The sequence below is a fragment of the Nicotiana tabacum genome, chromosome 2, assembly GCF_000715075.1.
Source record: "Nicotiana tabacum cultivar K326 chromosome 2, ASM71507v2, whole genome shotgun sequence".
NCBI lineage: Eukaryota > Viridiplantae > Streptophyta > Magnoliopsida > Solanales > Solanaceae > Nicotiana > Nicotiana tabacum.
Window position 1 is genome coordinate 117,048,564 of NC_134081.1, and position 20,636 is coordinate 117,069,199.

The 20,636-nt window shown below is 34.3% G+C and overlaps 3 protein-coding genes across 3 annotated transcripts; all 3 read left to right on the plus strand.

Annotated features, from left to right (window-relative positions):
• Nucleotides 1-756: 756 nt before the first annotated feature.
• On the plus strand, nt 757-6,578 carry LOC107789999 (uncharacterized). Its single transcript, XM_016611885.2, has 4 exons — nt 757-911; nt 1,032-1,125; nt 5,209-5,401; nt 6,199-6,578. Exons 2-4 carry the CDS (start codon nt 1,072-1,074, stop codon nt 6,327-6,329), a joined length of 378 nt encoding a protein of 125 aa, XP_016467371.1. The 5' UTR covers nt 757-911; nt 1,032-1,071; the 3' UTR covers nt 6,330-6,578.
• A 1,035-nt stretch (nt 6,579-7,613) lies between these two features.
• On the plus strand, nt 7,614-8,965 carry LOC142168731 (uncharacterized). Its single transcript, XM_075229579.1, has 2 exons — nt 7,614-7,999; nt 8,158-8,965. Coding segments are annotated over exons 1-2 (483 nt in total). The 5' UTR covers nt 7,614-7,998; the 3' UTR covers nt 8,640-8,965.
• Nucleotides 8,966-18,003: 9,038 nt separating this feature from the next.
• On the plus strand, nt 18,004-19,093 carry LOC107789996 (uncharacterized). The gene is made up of 2 exons (XM_016611880.2): nt 18,004-18,128; nt 18,510-19,093. Coding segments are annotated over exons 1-2 (477 nt in total). The 5' UTR covers nt 18,004-18,127; the 3' UTR covers nt 18,986-19,093.
• Nucleotides 19,094-20,636: the final 1,543 nt, after the last annotated feature.

Genomic DNA, 20,636 nt, shown 5'->3' on the forward strand with positions numbered 1-20,636 from the left:
TGTAGACAAATATCTGGTGTTTCAAAATTTCGGCGATTGTCAAGAGTTTGCTTTAAGAATCTGGCATGGGGCTATTTTTCTAATCTTTTCTTAATATGGTCAAAATATAAATAATGGTATAAAAAGAAGGTCCATCCATCGTAATTTCTTGCCTCTGGAACGAAGCAGCAAAACTCCAAGAACTGCAAAAGAGTATCAAATAACTTCCCTTTTTTTTCTATTTAACAATTAACAATTAGCTACGCATAACTAAATGATAATAATTCGGAGTTGCATCGTGATAAAATGCTCCTTACTAATAAGTTTATCAACTTTTAGAGTTTAAATTCAAAACCTTCAATTAAGGTGAAAGGATTCAAATCATCCCATCACACCCATTAACTATTAATTGAGAACTTATTCAAGTTACAATACTTATTATAAATTTGACACAATGAGAGTAATGTAGAATGAGTTGCAACATCAAAACATTGGAGAACCTTTAGATATATTCGAGTTCGAGCTCTAAGGATAAAATATCCGAGTTCGAGTTGTGAGGATGAAATATCACTTTATAGTATATAGAGAGTGCTTTGTTTTTTCAATTTACTTAGTGAGTATGAATGATTAAACCAAAAGAAAAAAGGTCTACTCATTGCCAAAATTTCCAAGGCAAGTGCGCGCGTGCAGTGCAAGTCAGCGAGAAATCGCGTGGATTAAGCATAAACACAAACATATAATTTAGCAAATGCTAATAATGGTCAACGGGACCTATTGTCGGGCCCACGTGGTTACAGAAAAGCACAGCTGACGCTACACTTCGAGTAAAATCAAGCAAAAAAAGGAAACCCAATTAAAAGCTCCTCTCACTCTCTGCAACAAACATAGAAATCCAAAAAGAAATCCTAAAATAGAACAGCTGAACAAAACAGGTGGGTGATTAGGTATATTATTATTGTTATTATTATGTGTTTGTTTGGTAGTTAATTATTGGTTGAATGGGAAATATCTTTTGATCTAATCTTGGTTTTGCTTTTCTGTGAAATTTTCAGCTTCCTCTTTTGGGTAGGGGAATTTGTATATTTGGATTCTATGAGCAAAGAAAGGCCACCAGAGCCTCTTGATTTCTTCATTTGGACTGTTGAGGTAAACTGCTTTTTTCTTCCCTATTTTTCCTGATTGTTTATTATTTATCATAATCCCAGATCTTGTGAGTCACTGCTATTTATAATTAGGTTTTGTATTGATTTAAACTGTTATAAATTGGCTACATATTATGTTGTTGTAGTATGATGAGATTTTTTTCTGATAATCCAATGATTTTAATTTGTAGGTTTTAATGGTTAAAAGATGCATTTTTTATCGTTTTTCTTTTGCCATTGCTGTTAAAGTTTTGACCTTGGTCAGTATACTCTGGACTATGAAAAAGAGTTCTTCTATTGCCTATTGCTATGGCTTTAGGGTTTAGAAATCCATAAAAAGGGGCAGCCCGGTGTACAACATCCCATATTCACGCAGTGGTCCGAGGATAGGTTGCACCCAAGAGGCTATGTGATTTAGGCAGCCTACTCACAACTCGAACTCGTGACCTATAGGTCATAAGGAGACAACTTTACCGCTGCTCCAATATTATCCTTCATTGGAAATCCATATGAATAAATAAATTGCTTAGAATAGCGGACATGATCATGAGAATTATACTAGGGGTTACTAGTGAAGTGAGTTTGTTACTGTGTTGCAATCCTGAGTCTCCTTAAAGTACGTAAATGTAGGTATATGGCGGATATTACAACAACAACAGTCCCAATTTAGTCCCATAAGTGGGGTGTGGGGAGGGTAGTGTGTACGCAAACCTTATCCCGATCTTGTGAAGGTAGAGTGGTTATTTCCAATAGACCCTCAGCTCAAGGAAATCAAAAAGACCGGCAGTTATGAAAAGGAAATACAGTAAATATGGCGGATATTAATTACATCGAATTTGATGAATCATAAGAATGTTTTCTTTTCTATGATCAGTTTGGAAGGAACAAGAACATTAAGAAAGGGTACAATAACTTAGACTGCTTGCTGAGAAATAAGTGAGAAGCGATATCAAAGGGGAACAAAGCGAAATGCATACCAAAACACAGTAAAGGGAAGGGAACAGTTAGTCAAACACATGGATAGTAATGACCCTTTTCTAGCTTCTTTCCCATATAAACTAGCAAGGACATCATCCATGACGGTGTTTGTGTGACATTTAAAGTACTTAAGGTCACATTATTGTTTGAAGTAAATGGGTTGCTCACTCTAGGCCTCTTTTGGTGAGGCTGTTTGTACGACCATGGCTGATTGGCAGCTCCATTCTAAACCTTGGGTTTGCAAGTTCCATGTAATTTGGGTCTGGATTCTTAGAATCTGTGAGTTATGGGAAATTTGAGGAAAGATATGGTGAGTTAGGTATATCCTAGTAGTATATACTGTAGCTTGTGGGACCTTTCTTCCTTTTACAACCCCATGTAGCCACTATAAAGGAAACTCCTTGAGGTTTCATGTTTTTTTTTTGGATGAAGTAAGATAATTTCATTAAATGACATCAAGAAGATGCATAGCAAAAATATACAACAAAAGTGTGGCTGCTCATATACAAAAAACTTACTGAATAACTAAGGAGCATACATAATCCAAAAAAGATTCAAAGCAAGTTACAGGGGCCTGGTTGCACCAAGTAAATAGATTGATTAGACAAGTTGCTTTAAGAGAGTGATTAGGAGTTGAAATCCCATCAAAACATCTGCGATTTCTCTCTTTCCAGATGCACCAAAAAATAGTAGCAGGCACCATTTGCCAAGTTTTTTTTATGGAATTCCCAACTCTCCATGAGCACCAGCTCTCATAAGCATCCTTGATACTGTAAGGCATGACCCAGGCAAGTCCAAAAACTGATAAAAACATGTTCCATATGTCAGCTGCTACTGTGCACCGAAGAAACAAATGTCTCACATTCTCAGATTCCTCCTGGCACATAAAACAATACTTCTTCTACTGAGGTTGTCTTGAGTAAGGCAGGCTTCATACATGCTTGTCCAGATAAAACCAATTACTTTTATAGGGAGCTTGGTTATCCATATAAGCTTCCATATTGAGGGTCTCATGTATCATATGCCAATTTTAATTTAGAGATAGACTTTTAACAAAAGATTTGACGACTGACTCATCAAAAATGAATCTTCTTGTTAGTAGATTTTGATGTCTTCTGCATCATGATTATTAACAAATTTCAACATTTACCTTATAATTGTGACAAAATTAACCAACACACCTATCGATAAATGGAAAATCTCCGAGGGACAGTGGCACATGGTTCGAAACTCAGAGGATAATAATGCCACCCCTCTATCCATCTCCTCTTAAATACCAGGTTCGTTTGTGATAGGGTTTGAACCTATGATATGCACCTAACCGACACATCACCTGTTGCACTCTTATTACTAGGCCAAAGTCCTGGTGGCAATAGAAAGGCTGGCATATTAGCTGGGATGGATGAGTAATAGTTAGGCACTTTTTTTTTATGAAGTAAGTGAAATATCATTAACAAAAGGCATCAAGAAGATGCAAAGGTCACAAAGAAACAGAAAGTATCAGCCCAAAATCAGGTAATAGTTAAGCACTTAAAGACTATGGAAAAAAAAGTAAATGAATTAAGAGCTCTAGTAATAATAATCTAAGTTTGCCATCATAAATTAACTTAAGGCCAGTTAACATCGGATAGAGGGAGTATAATGTTGTCATGACTGCCAAAGCTGAAGGTGTTTCTACTTCCTGGTGTGAAGCGGCATAGGATATACAAATTAAACCGGATGAGGTAGACTCTAGGTGTCCTTACTTCTCAGGTAGTGGAATGGAGGTCATACAATCAGATTCAAGCTTAGCCTAAAGAGGTGTAGTTAGAAGTTCGTCATTCATCCAAAGGGATGTGTAATGTATATCATTTTTTCCAAAGCTGCAAGCTTGTTGAAATACAGGTAAGTTGCTCTTGTTACCTTGCAAATAAAAGGGTGAGGTAGACATCGTTATTTACCTCGACTTTAACAGTTTTAAGCAGTGACATGAAGTCGTTTGATTAAATTCAAGCATGTGGAAGTCTAAAGAGGTGGATAGGAGTTTCTCATTCGTGAAGGAGGGTTATGCAATGGATATCATGATTGCCAAGGTTGCAGGCTTATTTTGACCTCCAGGTATAAAGTCGCTCACATATACCTTGCAGGTAAATGTCAATGCAGATATCTTTATTTACCTTTTATGTAGTGACATGAAAGTCTTAAGATCAAATTCAAGCATGACAAAAACCTGGATAGATTCGTTGGAGTTCATCATTACTCATTTGATCAAGGGGAAGCATCAACGAGTATCTAAAAACATCTATAGTAATTCATCATTCTTTGAAGAGGATGCACATGTGTAGGGCTAGCATCAATTCCTTGAAGTGGCTGACTTTCTACTTAAGATTGAAGACTGACTATTTTAGGAGATACCATCTTCTCTTGTTTTTTCAAATCTTTTGTAACAGATGCTAAGCACCCTCCACTTCCAACCAAGAGGTTGTGAGTTCGAGTCACCCCAAGAGCAAGGTGGGGAGTTCTTGGAGGGAAGGATGGCGAGGGTCTATTGGAAACAGCCTCTCTACCCCAGGGTAGGGGTAAGATCTGCGTACACACTACCCTCCCCAGACCCTACTAGTGGGATTATACTGGGTTGTTGTTGTTGTTGTTGTTGTTTTATAACAGATGCTACACCGAGTATTCTTTGAGCTTATGTAACTATTACGTTGAAATGAGTGTGTTCATCTTATTACAGGATTTGCAAGCTTTCTGTTGTCCTCTTGCCATGTATGACATTTTAGTTTGCTATTCACTACTTCATCGAAATGAATCCAGATATTTACTTCAAAATTGTTCTCCTGGGGCTATGGTCCACACTTATCCATTTGAAAAATATCTTCCTTGCCCCCCTGCCCGACCCGACCCCAAATAAAAACTAAAAATAAGTAGTAAAACAAAGCAGACAGTTGGGAAAGTTGTCTTGCGCCCCTAGGTATTAGTGGAGTTGTTTCCCCCGGCTCTTTTCAATGGTTGAGGGGTGGCAATGAACCACACAGAAAGGAAATGTATCTTGTTCAACGAATAAACAACATGAAAAGAGAATGTATCTTGTGCAATGCCTGATTTATGCTGCTACTTTTGTTGGCAGGATGTTGGCTTATGGTTGGAAGAAATAAATCTCGGTGGCTATCGTCAGATTTTCAAAGAGAATGGTGTTAATGGAGAGTACTTGGAGGGTATGTCCATGTTCACGACTGAACAGATACTACGGTTTATAAGAAGGTGTCACATGAAATGGGGAGACTTCATAACACTGTGCAAGGAGCTCAGGAGGATAAAAGGTGCATTTATTCCCCTCCCCTTCCATCTCTCTCTCCCTCAATTTATCTGTAATCCCAGTTTATTGATGTAAATTTTGTCCAGTGCTTTTCCACCGTCTCTTCTGTTTGTCCAATAGTGCAATTAAGGTGGTTACATCGTTTGTGCTAAATCAGCTTTGACTGATGAAAGACTTGCTGGTTTCTTTGTTATGTTAAGAATCTTTTCGCGTAGTGTGAAGTTAGAGATCTCTTAGCTCGTGTTGGGAAGGGGAAAAAAAGGGAAAAAAGGGCAGCCCGGTGCTCTAAGCTCCCGCTATGCGCGGGGTCCGGGGAATGGTCAGACCACAAGGGTCTATTGTACGCAGCCTTACCCTACATTTCTGCAAGAGGCTGTTTCCACGGCTCGAACTCGTGACCTCCTGGTCACACGGCAGCAACTTTACCGGTTACGCCAAGGCTCCCCTTCTCTTGAGGGCCCAATCGGGTTCGAAACGGTGACCTCTTGATATAATAGGCCGCGAATATGATATGATAGTGGTATGGTCGTCAATGCCTTTGAATAGTTCGATATAGCAATTCTCTTGCATAATCATAAGGTTGACAAGCATGATTTACTTAATACATAGACATTGAAGATGTTGCGGACTCAGCTTTGTGATCCGGTTTTGATCACTATATCAAGAGTGTTGTTAATACCAAGCATTGATAAACATGAGTGAATCTTCCGCTGCTTTAAAGGATGACCAATGCTGTTTTATTTCAACCTACAGTTGCTATTACGTTTCGTACGTCTTTATTGATTCAATTCGTTCGTGCAGTGGCTTGCTTGAAAGGAGAGCAAAGAGTCCGTCGACCTTGGTGGGCCCCATCATGTCTCTCTATAATCTTCACGAAGGCTGCCAAGCGTAATAGGCAGTCTAGAGTGGTTTCGCTGAAGCTGGAACCTTGATATACTGATATGTACTTGTGTATGTATAATTTCTGTTTTAAGAGGACAGGGGATAGGAAAACCACTTGTCTCCGTATATTTCCCACTCTTCCTTTTCGTTCTTTTCGCCTTTTTTTCTTGTTGGTTCTTCTTTGGAGAACTTCCTCCTCTGTCCAAGCATTTACTATACATAGTTTTGTAATCTGCTTTTGTCCTAAATTATTTCTGATGAATATACTAAAATGAAGCAAAGAGATACAGTTATGTAAATCTCAACGTGCACTATTCTTATTGAAAAATTTGCCACTCGATTACTTTGGTGCAAGATTGAATGATGTAGTAATAGACATTTGCTTATTTAGATGGAGAGTGATAATATTTGCATCATGAGAGCTGCGTATAAAATTCCGTACAGTTATATAATGTGTATAAGATCTTCTGTAATTAATACAATCACCATATAACTAACATGAATAAGACTATCATAAGAAAAGATGAAAGCAAAAATTCCGAGAAAACGTATCTAGAATAGCTTGAGGATTTTAAGTTACCTTTAAGGCTAGTTAGGTAAAACATTAATCGATCAACGGATGGAAAGGAATATCAGAATTGGAACGCCTGGATTCGGTCCCAAACCAATTGAGCAAAAACACCAGAGCAAAAGATGCTCAACAGATTCTAAGCTTGAGTTCACTACTAGCTTTTAGTCTTAAGCAGGCAGCTGCGGTGAGGGTGTACTTTCCCCGGCATACGGAAAAAAAAATTCAGGACGACAGCTTAGCCATTGGAGCCATTCTAAAAAGGAGAAATTAGCACTACTTCTTTAATAACGTAGCTATATGTACATAAAAAATCACATATTCTTATTTATCGCATAGTAATCCTTGTACTATTTATTCACCATATAAATATAAATATTAATTTGCATTATAATCTTCACATAACTAGACCATAAACCAAACAACCCTAAAGAGAACATGTAAGTTTTTACTCTCACAATGAATGACAAATAATAATGCCTCTCTTACAGCTTGTTTGGATGGTTGTTACCCATTGTATTGTATCGTATTGTTACTTTAAATACGATATTTATTTTGATTGTTACTTAAATTTTATTATATCGTATCGTTAAATCCGTCGTTACATAACGACGAAATGTATCATTTTATGTAACGATCGATTTGGTGTGGTCGCGTCGTTACCTTGTCTTTTTCTCTAAATCTCACCCTTCATTATTATTAAATAATTTTATTTTATCATTTACCCTACCTTTTTATATAATAATTTTACCTTGTATCATAATTGTTCTTTATAATATTGCAAGTTTATTCTTCATATTGCTGGTGCGTGATATCATGAAACAATAGTAAATGACACAATTTATTCAAACATTGTATTTATCAAACGATACAATACAATACAATACAGTACGATACGATACATTATGAAACGATACGTGACAGCCATCCAAACAAGCTGTTAATTACATTCAATTCTATGCTTCTCGCGTTTCCATTTTTGTAAATGTGAGATATTAATTACATTCATTAACAATCCCCAACCATGTACTGTTACTTTACCACTACTCTATAGTATTTAAACTCGTCCTAAACATCTCAAAATTATTCATCCAATTGCTTAGCTCTTCTCTGAGGTAATTTCAGTGCAAAACACATACGAGAAGAGCCAAAGTAAGAAACCATTCTCATCTTAATTTGTTGTTAATATTGATTATATTAGTGCTAAATATGAAACATAATTACATTTGTCTTTCTATTTTTTGCGGTAATAATAGTGTTTAGACAGTTAAATGTTTTTAATAATTAAGCTGTGCTACTTTTTGATGTAGTGTTAACAGCAAGTGCAAAGATGTATAGCAGATTGGTTCCGTTGTTTGTTGTGTGTGTTTTTTTGCAAACAACATTTGCAAGGAAGCTTCTACAATTTCCATCTGGAAGCATCCCCGGGTTTGACGGAATTGACCAAATTATCGGAAATATTGCTGGCGGCGGTGGCGGTGGCGGTGGAGGAGGTGAGAATGGTGGATTTGGTGGGGGGATGGGAGGTGGTTGGGGTAAGGGATCAGATAGCAATGGAGGAGGTGGTGGTGGAGGTGGCGGCGGTGGTGGAGGAGGAGGTGTGAATGGTGGATCTGGTCAGGGGTTTGGAATTGGCTGGGGTAGTGGATCAGGTAGCAATGGAGGAGGTGGTGGCGGTGGCGGAGGTGGAGGAGGAGGCGGCGATGAAAACGGCGGGGGTGGTTTTGGTGGCGGAGCTGGTGAAGGCCGTGGAGATGGAGATGTGGCGTTTGATCCTACTATTGAAGATTGAATAACGCTTTTTGGTGATCACCATTTTCACATGATTTTGCTCAAATATAGTTTAGATAACAAAGAAGTAGAAGGCAAATTGTAGCTAATACTAGTATTCTTTAATAAACATTTTTTCTTCACTAAATAATGTTATTGTTATTCCTAATTTTGTCGATTTTGGGAGAGAAGTACTTATATTAGGGAGAGTTTGTAATATTCTCAATTCAATTAGAGCTTGTAATAAGAAGTGCGACTCTATGTCTTCATTGTAAGGTATGTTTCAAGATTACTATTATCTATAAACGTGTGTTACACGTTAATAAATGACACATGATGATTTAAATATTTATTTATATAAAGAAACAATAAAATTTAATTAAATAAATGATCAATTTTAGTAGATAATTAAGTATTGTAGTTTAAAAGTATCTAATGTGATGGTATCTTACCGAACACTTTTTTATAAACATTATTTTTTTTTGTATATGTTTCCTTCTAATGTTTTGGTTATTATTGTGATAAATATAGTTCAATATTTAGGATGTTTGTCTTTGTTCTTTATTTATTATAACTACAAAATATAAACATACTGAAAATTATTTTCACACAAATTTAAAAGGATATTCTTTAGTTTCGGAAGACGAAAGTTGAATTCGGGGATAAATACATACTTAGAAGCATATTGACCAGTATCATAAGTTTTGCATGTATGACGTTATTATCAAAACTTCTATATACCATATGTGTACTATTGCATAAGCTATATAGCGGATCTAAGTTTTGAGTAGCATGATGAGCATAAACCTATATGCAATGGAAGATTAATTTTAACTTAGTCTATTATATATATAGTGACACTAACATACGTAAGAAATAATGAACTTGACAACAAACATGTACGGTAGAAGGCCAATTGGTATTAAAGTATTTAAGTATTTTTCTTGGTAGTTATTGTTAGTATCATCTTGTGTTGAGTCAAAACTGAAAAATATTTTATTTTTACCATAAAACTTAGCAATAAACCTTTTATTTAGTTGATCAACATATTCATTTCTGCTAGCTAAGATAGCTCTTTAATTTCTATCATGTAATTTACACAAATTGTATTTTAATCTAATGATGGAAATATTTTCCTTATTAAATGCACTATTATTACCATTGGGGTTGATAACCAAGTGTTCTAGAAGAACCAAATCATCTTTTATTGGATACTCTTCTTCGTTTTCGACAAGAAGCAAGAAGTCACTGAATGTTGGATATTTTCTTACTTTTACATTTCTTGTCATTTGAATATTTTCATTTGAGGCCATAAGTATAATTTTGGCAAGCTAACTTTTACAATTTCTGTTTTGGTCATTTTTGGAACTACTGATCGTACTTGACAGAAATCACCTCCCAAACTATTACTTTTCTACCAAACGGTTTATCGATATCCAATATATCTCTAAAACTGTGGGCGATTATTTCGATCGTATGACGCTTAGCCAAAAGCACTTTATCCCATATTATCACTTTTGTTTTCCTTATAAATTTAGTACTATTGATCTGATTTGATATATTTGTGAAATCTAAAGTGAGTTGTACGACCTCATAATAAAATCATTGTTGGTACACCACTTGTTCTTATTGCTAACAATACCATGCCTCTTGATATGACATTTGCAAGTAATGCATGACATATGAATATTATTTCGATTACGCCGGAGGCATCTACAAAGGATAATCCCGCTATACCAGGATTGATTTTTTATAATATAGTCTTGAAAGCTTATTCTTGTTTAGGATTTAGCTTTGATTGTGCTTCCTCAAACACTTGTATGTCCTTCTTAATATTATTTTTTTTTAATTTGAAAAATAATTTTACTCATATGATGAATTTAAAAAATAATTTAATTGAATTCTCTTGCTAAATAATTAATTGAAAGATTTAATTATTTGGTTTTAACATAAAATATAATTTATTCTCTATTGATTTAGATTCTTAATATTAGTTCATCTCATGTTTGAATATTTAACCATTATTATAATTTTATCCACCATAAATTTTATTTTCGAAGAGTAAAAAGATCGATGACATTCCACTTTTAGATCTTTATATTTGTAAAATCATTAGTGTGTTGGCTCTTACCAATATTTTTCTTTCTTTTCTCACACATTTATATTCTTAAAAATTTTCTTAGTTATTCTTTAATAACTTGATATATTTTTCTATATTACACGAAAAATTAATAAAAAAAAATTATTTGAGTAGGAAAGCAGCTCAAATATAATATAATAATATATTATCGTAAGGTTTTTTTTCTCAATTTCAACGCTTTATGTAGTCCGTTTGGCATTACTTTTTTTTGGTATTGAATATTATAAAGTATGGAGGTGTTACCAATATGGAGGATTCTTATGAAATTAATTTTATTAAACCTTCCTACATATTTTTAATAAGAATTCAATAGACAAGATTGTATTAATTTTAAAATATTAAATATTAAAAAAATTAACATAGAAGTTATTGTAGTCCAAAAAAAAAGTTATTACAGCTATGTCTTTTCCCTATGAGTTCTTCTGTTTAATATTTTATGGGTATTTTGATCTATCAATATTATATTCGTACTTTTATAATAATATATGCTTTCCTTTTTCTGAATGGATTTGGACAATATAACATGTTTTCAAAGTAAATTAGTAATAAGAATTTTTTAAGAAGTATATCCTAAAAGTAATAGGATTACAAGGCTAATATCTATGCCCGGAAATAATTATACTAACAGGATTCCTAAAGATAATCATGTAGGATTACTAACGTGTAGTATTATATCATAAAACTAATAGGATTACAAGGCTAATGTCTAAAATTTCGATTATGTCATTTTATTGTGAGTTATTATGTTTAATATTAAAAGGTTATTTTTGTAATCCAACATTTTATTCATACTTTTATAATAATATAGAATATAGATAAGCTTGCATTCAGAGTACGTAGAACGACTCAATGATATGATTATGAATTCTCTATATTATTTTGATAAATAATGTGAAACAACTATAGTCAATTTTTTTAGATGGCAACATAATTCAAGAACAAAGCTTGGAAAACATGATAAAATTAGGACAATACGTTATGCGTTAGTGCTACACATAATTCTTTCTAAAATCTTGTCTGTTACCATTCAAGAAAACACCGAAATTCCATTCACTTTAATTCTAGGTTTCTCGTTTACACACAATTATATTCAAAATTAAATTGGAAAAAGGAAGTGATAATAAAATCAACCATTTGGTATTCAGATACTACTAATATTTAGTGGGTTCCAAAACCTTTCTTTGCATTTTTCTCAAATTAATCAAAATAATAAATTAAATCTTGAAAGGAGACATATTAATAGTCTGTTTGACCAAGCTTCTTCCCAAGCCAAAAGTACTTTTCAGGGGCGACTTAACAGTATTTGTGGCCTAAAGCCAATGTTGATAAGAGGCCCTAAACTTTATTTTTTATAAAAACAAATCACACACACGTACGTGATATATATATATTCTAATATTTTGATATACAAAATTATTAATAACTTTTTATAATCGATCTATCCTAAAAATATTTTGGACAGTATTATAATAGTTTTTAACTCTTTTATTTTAGTTTTGAATAACTTGATTCATATTTTTCGTGGCATATTTAAATTCTAATAAATGAATAAAAGACAATATATAACTATGAAGTAAGAATAAAATGAGATGATAACAACATTTGAAAGTTATAATAATAGAATTTGATTCAAGAAAAATGATGACTTGATTTCAAGATATCTTTTTGCTCCTTCAATAACACAAAATGCTTGAAACTTCAGGAAAAAATAAAAAAGAATGCACGATATATGATATCAATAGTACTTTTAAGTTATGTGGGTTTTCGAATAATACTACTCCTACTAAGTTATCAGATTTAAACCCGAAAAAAGCAAAAAAGAGAATATATATATATATAAGAGTATAAAGTTATGCGAGCGATTAACTCTTGGACAAACCGAGAAAGAAAATTATAACGACCCGGCCGGTCGTTTTGAGAGTAATAGCCCCGATCCTCTATTAACTGTTTTCCCCATATTTATTTCTGCTATTGTCCTTAAATGAGAGCTTAAGCCTTAGAATTTGGACCGTAGTCAGAACTGTGTGAAGACGACTCCAGAATAGAATTATGTCGATTCTGTTAGCTCCGTTAGGTAATTTTGGGTTTAGGGGCGTATCCGAATTATGTTTTGGAGATCCGTAGCTCATTTAGGCTTGAAATGGCGAAAGTCAATTTTTTGGAGTTTTGGGCCGATAGTGAAATTATTGATATCGGGGTCGGATTCTGATTCCGGAAGTTGGAGTAGGTCTGTAATGTTTAATATGACTTGTATGCAAAATTTGGGATCAATCGGACGTGGTTTGGTTGGTTTCGGTATCGGTTGTCGAATTTGAAAGTTTTAAGTTCTTTAACTTTGAATCAGAGAATGATTTATAATTTTAGCGTTGTTTGATGTGGTTTGAGGATTCGACTAAGTTCGTATGATGTTTTAGGATTGGTTGGTATGTTTGGTTGAGGTCCCGGGGGCCTCGGGGGAGTTTCGGACGCCCAACGGATCGTTTTTTGGAATTTGGAGGTTGCTGAAGTTTTCTGGTGTCTGAGTTCTGGTTTTCATATACGCGATCGCGTAGGGTGATCCGCGATCGCGTAGGCTTAGCTGGGCAGAAGATGGAATTATTCTTCGCGTTCGCGGACATGGGCATGCGAACGCGTAGTGATGTGAGATGGTGCTTCGCGAACGCATAGTAAAGGTCGCGTTCGCGTAGGGTTAAGTGGACCAAAGTTGGGCCACGCGTTTTGCTCATCGCGATCGCATGAGGACGTTCGCGATCGCGTGAGTATGGAAGCCAGAGCATCGCGTTCGCGTGGTGTTTTATGCGATCGCGTATAGTTAATTTCTGGGGCAGCAAAGTTGTTCTTCGCGATCGCGATTAAGGAATCACTAGGCAATGTTAAAGTCTCCAAAAACGGGGGTTTTGCCATTTTTTTTTTAATAAAAAACTTGAGTTGGGAGCTCGGATTTTGGACGAGGTATTGAAGGATTTTCAGAGATATCGATTGGGTAACGATTCTTAACTCTTTTATGGTTATATTCCACTAATCTATGGTTGATTTCATCATTTAATTTTGGAATTTGGGGTTGAAATTGGGAAAAAATTGGAAGAACTTCTTTAACAAAGATTTCGAGTTTTGAAAGGGGATTTGTTGTCGAATTTGAGTAATTTTTATATGGTTAGACTCGTGAGTGAATGAGTGTTCGTATTTTGTGACTTTTACCCGATTTCGAGACGTGGGCCCCACATGCAATTTTTGAGTTAATTTCATAATTTTTGTTAAAGTGTTGATTTCATTAATTAGATGAGTCTATTATGGTTGTATTTGTGATATGTAATTGCTTTTGGCTAGATTTGGGCCATTCGGAGCCGGATATTCGTGGGAAAGGCATTGTGACCGATTGATTGAGGTTGGTTCGAGGTAAGTGGCTTGCCTAACCTTGTGTTGGGAACTTTCCCCTTAGGATATTTTGATGTTATTTGGTGTGTGGGCACCGTGTACGTGAGGTGACGATTACGTACACATGCTATTATTGCAAAAATCTTGTTTATCCTTTTTAAATCATAAATGGTTTCTCTTATTGAATTGCACTAATAATATTTAATTATTTAGTTTAGACTAGAAAAGCATGCTTACGTGTTTTAACTGCCTAATTGATATTTTGTGCGCCACGCTTAGTTAAATCCCTATTTTCCTTATCTGTGATTAGTATAAACTGTATAATTCGAGGCCATACCTGTCATTGTATCTTGCATTGCATATTTAAATTGGGACTACGGACGTATTCCGGGAGATCCCCCAGTACTGCATATTTACTTTGGGACTACAGACGTATTCCGGGAGATCCTCCAGCATTGCATATTTAAATTGGGACTACAAACGTATTCCGGGAGATCCCCCAGCACTACATATTTACTTTGGGACTACGGACGTACTTCGGGAGATCCCCTGTACTGCATTTTTATTCGTAACTACGGGACGGCATCCCGGGAGATTTCCCATTGTGCTTACTTTGTTCTGAGTCGAGGGCTCCTTTAACTGTTAAATTTTCGAGAATTTCTTTAATTGTATTACTATAAATTTAACTTATATCTTTTACTGTTTAATTTATTATATTTTTTTACGGTAGGGCCTTGACCTGACCTCGTCACTACTCGACTGAGGTTAGGATTGGCACTTACTGGGTACCATTGTGGTGTACTCATGCTACTCTCTGCACATTTATTTTTGTGTGTGCAGATCTAGGTGCACCTTATCAGCCGCACTATCAGTGAGTCGGGACAACTTTGGAGACTTTAAGGTACATCTACCGCGTCCGCAGACCTCGGAGTCCCCTTCTACTCTTTCTCATGTCCATTATTTTCTGTATCTTCCTTGTTAGATTTTGATGTATAGAGACACTAGACTTTTCCTTCTATAGTTTGTGATTCACGATATTCCGGATTTTGGGGATTGTTGTGTATTTTTTTTGAATAGTTGGTTAAATTTATATTTTTATTTCATTATTCCGCAAGGTGTTAGGCTTACCTAGTTGTAGAGACTAGGTGCCGTCACGACGTCACACGGAGGGAAAATTGGGTCGTGACAAAAATGAATAGTGTAAAAATATGATTTAGTACTACATATTTTCTGATAAAAAAATGGGTAAAAAGTGAAATATAATAATTTCACTTGTTAGATTTTTTATTCATACAAAAAAAAGTTTGAAAGAAATTCACATTTATAAAAAGTATTACGCTCACTTCAATTAGTTAGACATCTATTCTTTCCTTTTATAAAAAAATATCTAATTTTTAAGGTAAAAACTACTCATTATTTTCCTAAAACAGCATATAAACCTATTTTGGTATTAAAAAAATGAGCCCCCCCCCAAATTTGGGGGCCTCAAGCATTTGCTTTAGACGCATTACCCTATAGCCAGCCCTGGTGCTTTTTCCCTCAATTTGAGGTGTTTGACCAAGCTTTTTTGGGGGGAAAATGCTTTTGGCTAGAAGCAGAATCAATTTTGAATAAGCAGAAAAAAGTAGTTTCTCCCCAAAAGCAGAAGCAAAAGCAGTTTTGACTTTTCTTCCTACAAAAAATACCCTTTGCAAAATATTGTATATACCAAAATAACCTTACTTAGTTTAAACTATTAAGTAATATAAAATAACTTATGGGATGAACTTTCATATTTATTGAATGATTTTTTGATATATTTAAATTATCTTAAAAAAATAAAGTTCTTTTCAAATTTATTTTTATATTTTACATAAATAAAATAAAAAAGCTTAATTATTATCTTTAATATAAAATATTTACAATTATTTATCTATTTATATAATATTAACTATTAAATAAATCTCTTCATATCCTTATTTGTAATTTGACACTTAAAAGCGCTTTTTGAAAAGTTTGGTCAAACACAAATTATTGTTCAAAAGTATTTTTCAAATTAATTAGTCAAACACAAACTGTTTTTCTCCGAAAGTATTTTTTCGAAAAGCACTTTTGAAAAAAGCACTTCTCAAAATAAACTAATTTTTTCAGCTTGGTCAAACAAGCTATAACAATTTGGATTTACAAGATCATATTCAAAACTGTAAACAAGTTAAGAAGCTCATCAAATAAGCTAATCCTTTACTCCGTTAAATTAAACTCTCCAATTTCAAAGAAAGAAAGGGAGTGGGGAATGAAAATTTTCAGTTATTAAAGTGAGGGGGGAAACTTAAGAAACCCTAAACCAAATATAATTTTTTCTTCACATGACTGAACCATAAACCAAACAACCACTAGCAAGAATCGTCACACCATTATATTCGAAATATGATAAAGTAGCTCCGGGTGGAGAGCTACTACTCCTTTGATGGGTGTCGCAATAGCCTTATTTGCGGTATTTCTATCTATTATTTTGAACATTTATAATTCTTCTGTTTTATTGGATGGAATTTCAATGAATTAGATCTATAAAAACCGCAAAGTACTTGCTTTTGAGTCCAAAATGAATCATTTAGAGCTCCAATTTCTAGTGCATTCTATTTTCTTTTGGTAGTTCAATCGTGGAATTTTTTTGTTTATGTATTTCTGGAGTATGAGTTTGTGACCTGTTATAATTCATCCTATTGATAGTACATAATAGGGGTGTACATAGGTCGGGTTGGTTCGAATTTTTAAATCTATAAACCAAACCAATAAAGTCGGATTTTTCAATCTTGAATTTTCTCGAATTTTTCGGTTCTCTTCGGGTTTTCGAGTTTTTTTCCAGGTAAAGTATTCATAGCACAAAATATGTAACTTGTGCTCTAAATATTTCTTTAGTAATACAGCTATATAATGTATTTTCCAAGAAAATAACACAATAATATGAGATAAGTCATAGCTTTATACTAAAATATTCAATAACAAAGATAATAAAATTGCATATAGCAAATATTGCTAATTAATAAGCCATAATGAAAATCAACAAAATCTAAAAATACTATATATGTCATGCTAAAATAAGTATAGCTAATAAGTATTATTAATTACGTAATTAAGCACTAAAAAAAAGATAAATTAAGTTATGCATTTTTATTATAAACCAATATAAAACTAAAAAATAGATATCCAACACTATCATCATTCCTACTTTCCTAGTGTTGAATTGAATTTCTTTTGTTAGCATTAGTATTAATTTGAACTTTGTTTGAGTTACTACATTTATGGGCTAAACTTGAAATAATACGTTAAAGATAAAATTGTGAAAAACTTTAATAACAAAATATTTATAAATTATATTAGAATAAAAAGTATATGTATAAAATATTTTTAAAAATTGTATAAATATGCTATCGAGTTGGTTTGATTTCGATTTGACTTTTTTTGAGTTAAAACCAAAGCAAACCAAACCAAACCAATTATGGTTGAATTTTTTTTCTAATACCAAATCACAATCGGATTTTTTCCCTGTTTGACTCAGATTATTGGTTTGGTGCGATTTATCGATTTTCTTTGTACAACCCTAATACAGAGAATGTGTCGGTCATCTTGATAGAGATGGTTCTAATTCATCATATATTATTCTAATATTTGTAACACGAAATAGATTAAGAAATATTTGAACCATTATTCATACTTAATTTATTTATAGCTAAAACATAATGTCTAATAGAACATGTAAGTTTTTCCTTTCACAATTAATTACCATTACGTATGTATGTCTTCTTAATCACATTCAGTTCTATGCTTCTAGCGTTTCCATTTTGTAAATGTGATATATTAATTACTTTCATTAACAATCCCTAACCATATACTGTTACGTTACCACTACTCTATAGTATTTAAGCTCGTCCTAAACATCTCAAATTATTCATCCAATTGCTTACAGCTCTTCTCAGAGGTCATTTCAGTGCAAAACACTTATACGAGAAGAGCCAAGTAAGAAGCCATTTTCTTCTTTGTTGTTAATGTTCCTTATATTACTGCTAAATGCAACATAATTACATTTATCTTTCTACTTTCTGTAGTAACTATAGTGTTTATTACAGTTAATGTTTTCTACTTGACAAGATATAATGGAATGCGCACATCATCAAATAGTGTTTAAACATTTTATTTTTATTTGGATTGTGTGAGTTGAGTTTAAACCCAAAAAAAAAAAATGATTTATATATCGGACTCCAACTTATTGCGCATCATCAGTAACTGCAATAAGATGAAATTGTGATTTTGCCATAGGAACTTATTTTATTTCTTTTTCTAAAGAATTTCTTGCACTTTTTGAACAGTACTAACTGAGCTGTGTTATTTATGGTGCAGTGGCAAGTGCAAAGATGAGTAGCAGGTTGGCTCTTTTATGTATTGTGTGTGTTTTTATGCAAACAACATATGCAAGGAAGCTTCTACAGTTTCCATCCGGAAACATCCTCGGCTTTGGCGGAATTGACCAAATTATCGGAAATGTTGCCGGCGGCGGAGGTGGAGGCGGCGGCGGGGGAGGAGGAGGTTCAGATGGTGGAACAGGTTGGGGAATTGGAGGTGGATCTGGCTTTTTTAGTGGCTCAGGCAATGCCGGCGGCGGCGGTGGCGGTGGTGGAGGAGGAGGAGGTGTGCATGGTGGATCTGGTCAGGGGTTTGGAATTGGCTGGGGTAGTGGATCAGGTAGCAATGGAGGAGGTGGTGGCGGTGGCGGAGGAGGCGGTGGTGAAGACGGCGGGAGTGGTTTTGGTGGCGGAGCTGGTCAAGGCTATGGAGTGGGAGTGGTGGCGACTCTTGATCCTAGTAGTGAAGATTGAATAAGGCCTTTTTCACCGGATTTTGCTCAAATGTAGGTTTAGAATAAGGAAATAAGAGGGAAATTGTGGCAAACCATATTCTTTAATGAAATTTTTTTCACTGAATAATGTTATAGGTATTCCTGATTTTATCGATTTTGAGTTTGAGAATTGTTTTTGAAATTATGTTTATTGATATAATTCAACTGAGCGCATTTAACTTTCAGTTATACGTAATGTGTAATTTTAATATCTAAAGCTAATTGACCAATTGTTTTTATTTGGAATTTGCTCATTACTTTCCGTCCTCTTTTGTGAGTTTGAAATTGTTAAAGAATAAAATATAAAATTTAATTAAGGAATTGCATTTTTAAAATTCAACTCTGATTGCTGACAAAAGGATTAAAAAAAATCGATTATACTATTAGATACAGTTTTAAACACAAATTTAATAACTTCTTCGTCTTCCTATTCTGTCAAGCTGATCATAATTACCGCATTCCTCCGATGTGCGGTATACTTTGCTTCTTGTTGGGCATCAATTAGAACTTAAGCCATTCGATCTATTTGTTTTGCTGTTTTAGTATTAAATTTTAGATTTTTTTTTGCTTCTCAATCACCAAAAAATAGGAATTCTCATGGTCATTTTCGTAATTACAAAACGAAAAATTAGCAGTAATTAGTTTGAAGGACTAAAATCATATATTTGATTTAATTGAAGGTTAAATATACTAAGCGAAGGGGAGCCTTAGAGTAACGTAACGTCGTCTTCATGTGACCTATAAGTCACGAGTTCGAGTTATTGAATTTGTCGTTGATGCTTCCATTAGTACAAGTTGTCTACATCACACCTCCTTGGGAACCCTTCTATTGGGTCCATCCCATGGTCCATGTGAAAGAAGATGAAGCTTCCTTTTGGTTTTGTCAAGCCAACTAAGTTAGAAGTTCAATTTGGGCAACTAGCTTTTGAAGTGAATATTGATGTCATTGCATACATCAATATGTGCATTCTTCACCTATAAATAGGTGTCTCTACCTTTATTTGTAATCACACCAAAACAAAGAGAAAGAGAGTGATTTACAGAGTAAGAAGCAAAATACTCTGTGAGCAAAAATATAGAGAGTTTGAGCGGTATTGTAGTGAAGTAAAAAAATCAAAAAAAGGTTATTTCTTTTGAGTGTTTAGTGGTCTTGGAGTATTTTACTCGGTACCACAAATTGTAAAATTCTCGCTATAGTAAAATCAGTTGCTCCTCTAGGACCATAGTTTTTCCCTTATTCAGAAGGGTTTTCCACGTAAAAATCTCGGTGTCCTTGTTTCTCTTATTATTACTGTTGGTTATAATATTTTAGTAATCCGCATTTATTACAGTCGTATACCGTGAATATTATTTCTATGGGGGTTAATTTTCCCAACAACTGATATCAGAGCACAGGTTCTGTTCATTCACAGAAATATTATTTACAGTCAATTTTACTTTGTGATAAAAAAAAATGTCAGGAGTAAAGTATGAAGTAACAAGATTCAACGGTAATGACGGTTTCTCCATATGGCAAAGAAGGATGAAGGACCTGCTCATCCAACAAGGGTTGGACATTACACTAGATAGAAAAGAGGCAAAGCCGGAAACCATAAAACACAAGGAATGTGCAGACATGGATAAGAAGACGG